Source organism: Petaurus breviceps, unplaced genomic scaffold, assembly GCF_028583685.1.
Source record: "Petaurus breviceps papuanus isolate PSGF00001 unplaced genomic scaffold, PetGlider_PUasm1.0 115, whole genome shotgun sequence".
NCBI classification, from domain to species: Eukaryota; Metazoa; Chordata; class Mammalia; order Diprotodontia; family Petauridae; genus Petaurus; species Petaurus breviceps.
Genome location: NW_027185612.1, coordinates 2,707,218 through 2,718,838, shown reverse-complemented (window position 1 = coordinate 2,718,838; position 11,621 = coordinate 2,707,218). Strand labels below are relative to the sequence as shown.

The following is an 11,621-nucleotide window of genomic DNA, read 5'->3' as shown; positions in this document are numbered from 1 at the left end:
ATGGATGGATGGATGGATGGATGGATGGATGGATGGATGGATGGATGGATGGATAGATAGATAGGTGGGTAGATAGAGATGATAGATAGAGAGATAATAAACAGACAGATAGGTGATAGAAAGATGATATATCAATGAGAGAGAGAGACTTTATTGAGTGCTTGCTCTGTTCTAAGCACTGTACTATGAACTAAATATAAATACAAGACTGTCTAGTCCCTCTCCTCAAGGAGCTGGCATTCTAACAGGGAAATACAACATGTAAAGGGAAACAGGAAGTGAGGGAAGGAACGGGTACAGCACATAGCAGAGAGCAGGCCAAGAGCTAGCATAGCTGCCTGGTCCCTGGCAATTTAAGGAAGAAGATAAAATAAGAATTTGGATAGGGAAAGGGGAAGGAGGGAGAAAAGAGGGCTTTCTAGGCAGAGAGGGCATCCTAGACATTGACCTTGGTCAACACCTTGGAAGCTTTAAGTGGAGTTAGGGTATTTCCTTCTATACTCTAGTCTGGGCTCCTATACCATTCCCATATATGTGACCACCCTGCCCAGAAAATATTTACCCAATCAGCCCATGTGCCAAAATGCCTGAAATTCCACCATTAGAAAGCCATTCCTTTGGTTTAGACATTTCCTATAAAAATATATATGCCCTTGAAATCAGAACATATTAAGCTGCTATCAGTCATCAGTACCTTAGTGTAACTTGTCCTTTCTAATCCTATGGAAGGAACATCTACAATTTATAATACCCATGGGAGAGGCAGGGGGAGGAAGGGATTAGCAAATGGGTGGCACAATGGATAGAGTACTGGACTTGGCATCTGGAAGACTTGATTTTAAATCTTGCCTCAGACACTTGCTCATCTCTGTAACCCTGAGAAAGTCATTTAACCTCTCAGACTCAATTTCTTCATCTATAAAATGGGGATAATAATAGCTCTTACCCCACAGGGCTATTGTGAGGATCAAATGAGATAACGTATGGAAAGTACTTTGCAAACCTTAAAGAGTTATTATTATTATCACTTCATTGGCTTAGGGAAGTTATAGAGAGCTGCAAGTATCTAGGAAAAACTATGTGCCCTGATAGGATGACATAAATAGCAGGAAAGAGAACTCCCAAGTCACCAAGAGGTTGCCCGTCCTTGTTTTCATTATCTTATCATGTCTAAGGAATTTCCAGATGGCAAACTTCCCTCACAAGAATTGTGATGACCTCTCTCCACTAGCACCTGGGTAAAATACCTTCCTAGACCCACTTTGAAGCCCAAGAGTAAAGGAAAGAATGGAAGTGGATTCTGAGGCTGAGTATGGAGTGATGGTTTGAAAAAAAGAGCATAATAATAATAATAATAATGGAATAAGAATAGTAGGGCTCAAAAGGACCTAAGAGGCCATTTAGCCCAAGCCCTTCATTTTACAGATGAGGAAAATCACACCCATGGAGATGAAGTGAGTTGCCCAAAGTCACTAGTTAAGGGCAGAGCTGGCACAAGAATTTAGATCTAAGGTCTTTTCAATCCAGTGTTCTGTTGGGTAAAGCAAGAGATGACTCTGGACCCGATATTCTGAATTCTAGACCAGCCACTCAAAAATATTGATTATGACTTCTAATAGCCATATTAAATATACTTTGCTCTGAGCATTATTCAACCTGATTCCCTGAAAGCGAGATATACCCAGAATCAGAAATTGTATGTCAGAGCTAAAAGAAACCTTAGAGGTCTTTAAGTCCAACCACTCATTTTTCAGATGTAGATAAAATCTGTATACATTGCCATTAACTTTTGCTACTTAGAAGGAGGGAGTGATTTGTCCAAAGCTAAATCCTTGGTAAGTGGCCAGGATTTGAACCCAGGCCTCCTGACTCCCATTGTACTAGTCTTTCCTTATGAATTTTAGGAAATATTTGAAAAAATACCTTATCATATCCTTGTGAACAAGATGGAGAAATATGCCTAAGGATCTAGCCAGAAGGCCAAATCCAGCCCATGGCCCGTTTTATGTATGGTCCATGAGTTAAGAATGGTTTTTATATTTTAAAATATAAAACTTAATTTTAAAGTGACGGAACCATTCTTAGCTCTAAGATGTACAAAAAACAAAGAACGGCACAGCAATGCCTGCAGGTCATGTCTTACCCATTACCTCTACAGTGCAATGAGGTAGATATGGCTGGGTGAATGAACAGACTCATAGAATACTGATCAATGAATGAAAGTCCATTATAGTGAAGGGAGGTAGCAGAGTGGGTAGAGTGCTGTACCTGGAGTCAGGAAGCCCTGAGTTCAAATTCAGCTTCAGACACTAACAGTGTGGTGGCAAATCACTTCATTCCTGTTTGCCTTAGTTTCCACATCTGTAAAATGGGGATAATAGTAGCATCTACCTTCCAGGGTTGTTGTGAAAATCAAATGAGATAATAATTGTAAAGAAATGAGCACAGTGCCTGTCACATAGAAAGCATGATATAAATTACATATAAATATAACACACAAATATATATTATAAAATGTATATAAATAATACTACATAAATGTTAGCTATTCTTGTCTGAAGAGATGTATCTCATGGAATGCCATAATGTTCCATGCTTGGCCCTGTTCTGTTAATTATTTTTATTATTAATTATTGGTGTGGTTGTAGATATAGATAGCGTGTTTATTGAATTTGTTGATAATATAAAGTTTAAATGGATAATCAATGATTGAATGACAGCATCTGGATCCCAAAAGACCTGAATTGGTTGTGATGATGTAGTAAATCTAATATAATGAAAATCAGTAGGGAAAAATGTAAAGTACCACATGTAGGTTCAAAAAAACATCTTCAAAAGGATAGCATAAGGTGGAAATGGTTAGCTAGATAGCAGTATCTTAAAAAAATGAGGGATTTTAGTGACCTACAAGTTCAATGAGTCAGCAGGATGATGTAGCTACTCAAAAAGCTAACATGATGTTAATGGAATGAGAGTATTCAGAACAAGAGATGTAATAATCCCACTGCACTCAGCACAGGCTAACCATATAGGGGGTATTGTGTTCAGGTCTTCATGGGAGGAATGGTAGAAGAAATCAGGAATATTTACTTGGGAGAACAGAAGTTTTAGGAAGGCTAGGACATAATTGCTTTCAAGTATTTGAGAGGTTTTCCTATGAAGGAGGGATTACACTTGGTATGTGTAGCCCCAGAAGGCCAGTGGGTGGATGGTACAGAGAAGTAGATCTGGATTCAAATAAGAATGAACTTTCTATAAGTTAGGGGTTACTTGAAAATGGAATGAATCATCTTGTTAGGTAATGAGGTCCCCATCACTGGAAATATTCAAGCAGAAGCAAGACACTTCTGTTGGGGATGTTGTAGTACCGTGTTTCCCCGATAATAAGACCTATCCCGAAAATAAGCCCTCCCCTTACTGTGTAAGATTCCTCTAAAATAAGCCCTCCCCCGAAAATAAGCCCTATTGAGATTGCTACTGTAGTGAAGGTGATCCCCTGCGCTACACGCTACATTACGGTACCCTCTTTATGCACCCTCCCCCCTCCCACCCCCTCGTGAAATGCACACCGCGCTCCGAGCTGCATCCAATCAGAGCTGCAGCAGTGAGCGAGTCATCCTGTTCTTCCCCAGTGATTTGCTTGCTGGCGCCATTGAGAGCAGTGCCACAGAGGAGAGCTGAGGCAGGACAACATAAGCCCTCCCCTGAAAATAAGCCCTCTGGTGTTTTTCTTTCCAAAAAAAATTAATAAGACAGTCTCTTATTATTGGGGAAACACGGTATGTGGTAACTGGACTGAGTGGTCTCTTAGGTCCCTTCCTTAAATAGATCTAATGATTCTAAGGCATATTACCATTTGATCAGGGCAAGGCAATGATGTTCCACCCTAAATCCTCTCTCCCCTTTCCAATCCTCCCATCAAAGTTTGAACAATGGGCCCAGCAGTGGTACTGCCTCTTGCTCCTGAATTAGATGTCCCTGAGAGCTAGTTGGGAGGGAGTCCATTTATTTCTTAACACCCCCCCCCTAAAGAAATTGGATCCATTGTTCAAGTTAGCCGACTTTGGACGGGATTTTAATTGCAACCACAGGGGCGGGGGTAAAGGGGAAAGAAAGAGTCCTCGACAATTCTTTGCACTTGGCCTGGTGTCAGACTGACTTCATGCTGTGCACCATGTCTCATGTCTTCCAACTCAGTGTGACTTGAAGGAATGTACTGGGTTCCCTGGTCTCTTTGTCTGCCTTCCTCCTTCACTCTTTTTCTTACTTTGTTTTCCTTTCTCTATGTTCCTCTGCCTCTTGTTTCTTGATCTCTGTGTTTCTTTCTTTTTGTCTTCCTGAAGCTTTTTCTCTTTCTCTGCCTCTGCTTCTGGATCTCTCCTCTCTCTTCTTCCCCATGGGGTAAACTAAACCTAGAGCTGATGGAGTCTAGCTCTTCAGGACTCCAATTGTTTAATTTGCTAGGGAGAGTAATTAATCAACTGAGCAGTGTCTTTCCCAAGCCACCTCAATCACCTGGCCCTACATAGAAAGCAACTTGAGATTTCCCCGTTGACTGGCTGAGTGAACCACCAAGAAATGATGTAGAAATAAATGTATTAAAATTTATTCACATTAAAAAAAAAGCTCTCAAAACTTGGCACAGAAAGAGAAAGGGTCAATCTGGAAAGAGCCGTCCCACAGGGTAAGCCCCGGAAGGGGGGAGGGGGCTTTGGGATGCCAGGGATTTTTTTTCCCCTCTGGATCAACAGCAATGAATTCCAGGAATGACATCCCAGAAGGCTGGACTCCTGGGAGAGCTCAGTATGGGAAGTGCTCTGCTGGCAAACACTTTCCTAGCCATTCTTTCCCTAAACTATCCCCTGGGATAGAGCACTGGAGGACTCTGTGCTGGTGGGTAACTGGGGGAGTTACCAAGATCAAAACTAAAAAATGGTCATACCAGGACATACCCATAAGAGCTTCTTCTTTGAGGAAGTTCTGGGGAAGACTCTCAGAGAGCTGAGGGAGAGGCAGGGGAGTGGGCTAGAGTCAGTAAGTATCCCAGCACCAGGCTGCCCACCCTTGGCTTACCCCAGACTTTCTGAAGCCCAGTTGCTGTTCTGTCTTCACCAGTGGAGTCCTGCCTTAGGGAGGCTGGTTTTCCTTCCCCCAAGTTCCCTTTATCTTCTTCTAGTCCATTCTCTCTCCATCCTCCTTTCTCTCTCTTCTCTCACCCTTCCCCCAACCTCCCTTTTTTCCTTCTCCTCCCTCCCCAAATCTTAGCGATGTTTGGATGGTGGGGAGAATAGGAGGGAGAATTTGCTTCCTTCAGGTTCCAGCCCTGTTCTCAATGTACTTCATTATGGGTCTATGGAAACCTTGTGTATCATGCTCTGTCTCAGGGCACTGCTTTGGACATTCCCACACTTAAGTCCCATCGGTTCACTTCAGGGGATAAGAGGATAAAAGTGAGGCCTTTGGGGGTCACCCAAAGCCTGTGGTCGTGGGTGGACTTAGGGCTTATGGAAATGAGATGATTGCTCTGGCTTAGGGCCGGGGAATGAAGCCAACTCAGTGTGAACTCTCCCCACACTGGAGCCCTCTGGCTATTTCTCTCTCCCCCTATCTCTCTCTCTCTCTCTCTCTCTCTCTCTCTCTCTCTCTCTCTCTCCCCTTCTCCCTCTCTCTCTGTCTCTCTCTCTCTCCCCTTCTCCCTCTCTCTCCCTTCCCATTCCCTGCCTTCCCCTCCCCTTCCCTTCTTCTCCTTTCTTCTCTCCTCTCCTCTGTTCCCCCTTCTCCTTCCCTCCTCACATCTCTTCTTCTTACAGATGTCTGAGTTGAGAAAGGCAGTAATGCCCAAGATAGTAAATGTTAGGTGATGAGGAAAAAGCTACTAGTTTTCTGTCCCCATAGGCAGCCTCCCCAGGGCCCATATTCTTGGCTTCTTGTCTGGTAACTTGGAGGATAAATCCAGTGAGACTAGAGGAGTTAAATATTTCACAGAAGCAGTCAAAGGAAGGAAAGTTAAGGAAACCTAGGTTTTGTTGCCAATTTTCATAGACATTCCCAACTCATCTCCTCAACCCTGGATACCTGACATAGAGAGGAAAGGGACTGGGGGGAAGAGTGAGAAAACATGGGTTTTACTCTAGGTTTAAACCATCAATTAGCTGTGTGACCTTGGGCAAGTCATTTTCTGTTTCCTCATGTGAAAATGAGAAGGTTGGACTATAGCCTCTAAAGTTATTTCCAATTAGAGGAGCCCATGTCCTCTGGGGAATAAAAGATGGTGCCTACTGTTTATCTAAGAGCCAAAATTTGGCAGTTAATAGGACAGAATCAGTGGGTATGTGTGAGAGAGTGAGACATAGGAAAGAGGCAGAAACTAAAGAATTACACAATGTGAGAACTGGGAAGAACCTTAGAAGTCACCCATTCCTTATTTATCCCCTTAGAAGCACATTTTGTAAGAAAAAACACTGAGGCCCCCAGTGGGTAAGTGGCATGGCCCAGGAAGTGGGTGATGGAGACAGAGTCAGCAAGTAGGCAAGGTCAATATTTATCACCTTCACCCTCATTGTTACTCTGGTGGCTGCTCAGGGCTTCCCTCTCTCTATTGCCCTGTGGGACCTAGAGAGTGAGCTATGTTCCAGATCTCCTCTTTTTTCTCCTTCCATCAAAACTTATTGTGTTCCCTCTCCTCAAGGCACTGCCATCTACACTGGGGTATAATGTCCTAATGAGAGAAAATGACCCTCTACTCTTGTTAGCTAATGTTCCCCAGAAAACCAAGTAACATTGAAGACAGTGAGAATTTGGGACAGTTCAGAAGAGGGCTAAAATCATCCCACAGGTGTAGCTGGCCTCCCACCCAATGTGTAGGGTTGGTTCTGAGAGTATCTGATTGTATGGAGAAAACATGAAAAATGTGGGAAGAGTCTGAGCCTGCAACCCTGTCAGGCACCCAATTAAATGTTAAAAGTCACCACTAAGAACCTATTGGCCTCTCCAATTACCAACCTAAACACACCAGTCTCTGACTCTAGCTATGTCTATATGGGCAACTACTTAGCCTCCCTGAACCCCAAGTAATTCTCTAAGATTTACCTACTAAGGTATATGATGTATCACTCTTAAATTCCTAGATCTTGGATGTAGGGACTATTATTCAATACTTACTATGTCATTCCCAGTTCTGTGTTTGATGCTTTGCTGAAGACAAGAGGAAAAGACATAGTCCCTACCGTTGGAATGTTACAACTAATTGAAGAGAAGGGTTTGACACTGATAAAATAACTAGAGAAAGTAGATAGTTAGGCACCCAGATGTGTGGTGTAGGCACTGAGTAATATGGAAATCCAGGAAGGAAGCCATTTAGAGAAATCAAAGGGTGGGTATGTGGAAGTCTGATTCCTCCCCTCAGTCTCAGATGACTTGGGGGATGGGATGGATAGTGTCCCTAAAATGGCAACGTTTGGGTTTCTTTGGCAGTGACTCCAAAAGGGATAAGAATCATGGTACAGTGAAAAGACATTCAATTTGGGGTCAGAGGTACCCAAGTTCCAATCTCATCTCTGCCATTTACTACCTTTATGACTTTGGGCATGTCATCTAACAGCCAAAATTTGGGTCCAAATTTCTTCATTTGTCAAATTAAAGGGTTGAATTTAATGCCCTCTAATGTCTTTTTCAGCATGAGATCTGGGATCTTAAAATGCCATCTTTCTAGATCCTGGTCTGGGTCCTTTTGATCTAGAATTTTTCAGTTGGTACTGTGCAGAGTCACAAAAGGGAAATCAAGTAGGACAAAAGAATGTGGAGAAATGATTCCCAGGCTACAACCGCCCTCTTGTCTGTACCCTTCTATGCCCTGGTCCTTCCACCTCAGTCCAGACTCTGCAGGAGCTTTTTACCCATTAAGAGTGACCCCTGCCTTGAGGCTAAGGTTCTTAGTTTTCTTTTTCTAAAATTTTTCCTCCTTCCACCACCCACACTTGTTTCCTTTGTCCTAGGTGGGTGCTTTATGAAGAACCAAACTACCGGGGTCACATGTATGTGGTGGAGAGGGGTGATTACCGAAGCTTCAACGACTGGCAGGCCCACAGCGCCAATGTTCAGTCCCTTCGAAAAGTTGTCAACTTCTTCTAACTTGGCCCGACGCTTTTGCTACCATCTTGGATGGTTGGCTCTCCAAGGGAACATTGGGGGAGTGTCCTGTTCTCCTCAAGCCAACACTTTCAGGAGACAATGGGGAATAAAGGCTGAACTAGTTAATTGGGGTTTCTGAGTGTTTTTCTCTTCTGAAGAATGGAATCCTTCTTTGAGAGTAAGGAGGGTGTAACCTGGCTCATAGACCCTTGAGGCTCCTCTCTTCCCATCTCTCAACCATTTCCCCTCCTTTACCCTAGGTGGTCAATCTCAGGGATCTTTCACTCCTGGGAAGTCTTCTTCCATAAAATTACAGTTTCTTCTATATCCTTAGCTCTGTTCTGTGTCCTGTGAGCTGCTGAGAATTACCATGGAGAAGGATGCCTCAATTCTTAGTCCCCAGTCCTCCAACGAGCTGATTGACACTGTAACGGGGTCCCTTGATATGGATGCAGGACTGGGAATCAATCAATGCATAAGCATTTATTAGGTGCCTGCTGTGCGCTGGCATTTATTAAGTGCCAGCCAATGCAAGTACAAAGACAATGAATGAAACAATCCTTACTCTCAAGGAACCTACATTCTAATGGGGAGACAAGGACATATATAAGCATGTATAAAACAAATACAAAAAGAATAAATACAGAGAAATCCAAAGCCATTAAATACAAGGTATTATACACAAGATTAAGGAGAAAAGGCACCAGAAGCTGGGGGAATCTGCTTCATATAGAAGGTCCTTGAAGGAAAGAGCAGGAAAGAGTACCTTGGATTCCTAGAAGGTCCCTTAGAGATCATTTAGTTCTAGACAGAAGAAGAAAGCAAAGATCCTTGAATTTAGAATCAAAAGACCTGAGTTCAAATCCCTATTCTACTTTTTATTATTTTGAATCCCTCTGGGCCTCAGTATTCATAAAATAAATGGGTTAAACCAGATGAAGAGTTCTTAACTTTTTGTGTGTCACAGAACCTTTGGCAGTCTGGGGATATATGAGTTCTGTTTTTAAATACATGTGTAACAAGCACTGCTCTGGCCTGAAAGCCTGGTGTGTTACATTTGACCCCTTCTCTGGGATGGTCTGGTACCTATAAAGGGAGTTTAGTCTCTATGTCATTGGCTCAAACTTCTACCAATCATATTCTCCTAATTTAGGGGTCCCTCACACTCCTGTGCCATTTGACCACTTAACAGTCAGATTAGCTTTTATAAAGGAATATTTGCTTCAAAAGTATAGCAAGAACAAACATGGCCAATCCCACATCTGGGGGTGGGCTATGATCCTCACTTGTCCCACCCCCAACTCTGAGAAGGAGATAGAGAGCAGGTTCACAATTTAGCTCTGTTCTCATCTAACAGATTCCTCCAAAGTTCCAGGTCCAGTTCCTAGTGCCCCTAATGTGGACAAACTAGACCTTCATCCTCTGGATGTTGCCAGAAAGAGAGAGAGCCAGTGTCAGACACAGCCTGTTCAGGCTATGCCTCCAATGGAGAGATGCCATTCCCACCCACATGGCAGAGGAATGCAGAGTGTCTTTGCCCAGAAGCAGGTCTCTGGCATTTCCCCCCTGGGTGCCTCCATCTTAGGGGATCTTGGCATGCACAGAGGAAAGCCCATTACACAGGAAATAAAGTACATAGGATTACAAAGGAAACCTATTATATCGAAGCACAGTTATCACAATATTTTTTTAAAAAACAAGTTCACCAACCCTCAGGGTAAGAAACCTCAGACTGGAGAATCTCTAAGGCTCCTTCTAGTTCCAGATCTATAAATCACCTCCTTTTACAGAGCAGGAAACTAAGGCATAGAGAGAAGCCACTTGTCCAAGGTCATACCATCAGCCGGTGTCAGAGACAGGACAAGCATCCAGGTCTCCTGACTGCCTGTACACTGCAAAGTTTTCCCAGTTATACCAAAGAATCTTCCCTACACATCTGGGAAGCACTGCTGTGTGTGTGTGTGTAGGGGATGGGATGAGGAGGGGCAGTGGCAGAAGCTGGGACAGAGGAGAAGCGATGGGATGGTGCTGAAAAGAAAGTTGGGCTAAGATTTAAAGCAGGAGAAGCTTCCAGAATGTGTCGAAGCCCTGAGTCAGCATGCCAGATGTGGCTCTACAACTCAGCCAGAGGCCTGACTAAGGGCTTTCTGTAAGCTAGGTTTTTATCAGCTTGGTTTATATTGGTTTCAGTGTTTATAAAGGAGGCCCCTCTGAAAGGCTGGAAGAAGGCTCCAGTTCATTGTTAGAACTTGGGTTCAGAGGAAAACCTTGGGGCAGGGAGCAGGAAGGGAAATGAATCCAGTATGAGAGAGAAGGTGTGGTGAGAGAGGGTCGGGGGCAATGCTGGCAATGGGGGCCACATGGAGGGCATGAAGGTGGTGGGAGGGCAGAGGAAGATGCTGACAGGGGCAAAAAGCAACTTGGAGTCACAGAATGTTGGAGCTGGAAGGGACCATAGATCACTTAACCCAACCCTCATTCTTTTACAGATAAAAAGCCTGAAGTGAAAAAAAGATTGAGTGAACTGATCAAAATCATACAGCTAGTCTGTCCACCAGCAAGCATCCTTTAAAGTGCTCTCTGTGTGCCAAACACTATTCCAAGTGCTGGGTACCCAAAGCAAAGCAGCACACATTCTAATGTGGGAGACAACATGCCAATAACTAGGTCCATGCCAGAAACAGACGCAGAATTGAGGAGAGTAATAACAGGGAAAGCATCCATTGTTGGAGGACTGGGGTCTCCTAATGAAGGGACAGTCTGAGCTGAGTCTTGAAGCAAGCCAGGGACATTCCAAGAACAGGGGCTGGGCTCGTACAAAGTCAGGGTTGTTCTTTGTCCTTTGTTCTCAAAGAGGACCATGACATCAGGGAGGTGATGCCTCAACTTGCAAGTGAATTGGATTTAAGAGAGGCACTAGCCTCACTTTCTCCTCCGGAGCCATCTGGGTCCACTGGAAAGATATAGATCAGGACAACTGAAGATGGCCCCAGATGTAGTGGGAGTGCAAAGTCAGGGAGAAGAGAGATGGAATGAAGTATTAGAGGAGGCCAGTGCATCTGCATCATAGGATTTGTGGAAAGGAGTAAAATATGAGAAGGCTGGAAAGGTGAGGAGGAGCCAAGTTTTGAAGTTTTAAATGACAAAAAGAGGATGTTGTATGTGCTCCTGTGGATAACAGAGAGCCACCAGAGCTCATGGAGCAGGAGGGAATGGGGTGTGATGACCTGGGCAGACCTATGCTTCACTTTTTTGTTTTAAAAAAATATTTTATTTTTTCCCAACTACATGTAGAAACAATGTTAATGTTCATTTTTTTAAAAAAAAGTTTTGAGTTCCAAATTCTATTCCTCCCTCCTCTTCCCCTCCCTGAGATGTTATGCAATCTGATCTAGGTTATATATGTTCAACCATGTAAGATAGATAATTCCATATTGGGTCACTTTGTGCGAGAGAGAGAGAGAGAGAGAGAGAGAGAGAGAGAGAGAGAG

The 11,621-nt window shown here is 43.5% G+C and overlaps 1 protein-coding gene across 1 annotated transcript in view; it reads left to right on the top strand.

Annotated features, from left to right (window-relative positions):
- CRYGN (crystallin gamma N) overlaps positions 1-8,232 on the top strand; it is a 28,316-nt gene extending 20,084 nt beyond the window's left edge. Inside the window, exon 4 of the mRNA XM_069084929.1 lies at positions 7,995-8,232. Within this exon, the coding sequence (XP_068941030.1) occupies positions 7,995-8,130 (136 nt within the window). The 3' untranslated portion in view covers positions 8,131-8,232. The remainder of the gene's footprint in view (positions 1-7,994) is intronic.
- Positions 8,233-11,621: the final 3,389 nt, after the last annotated feature.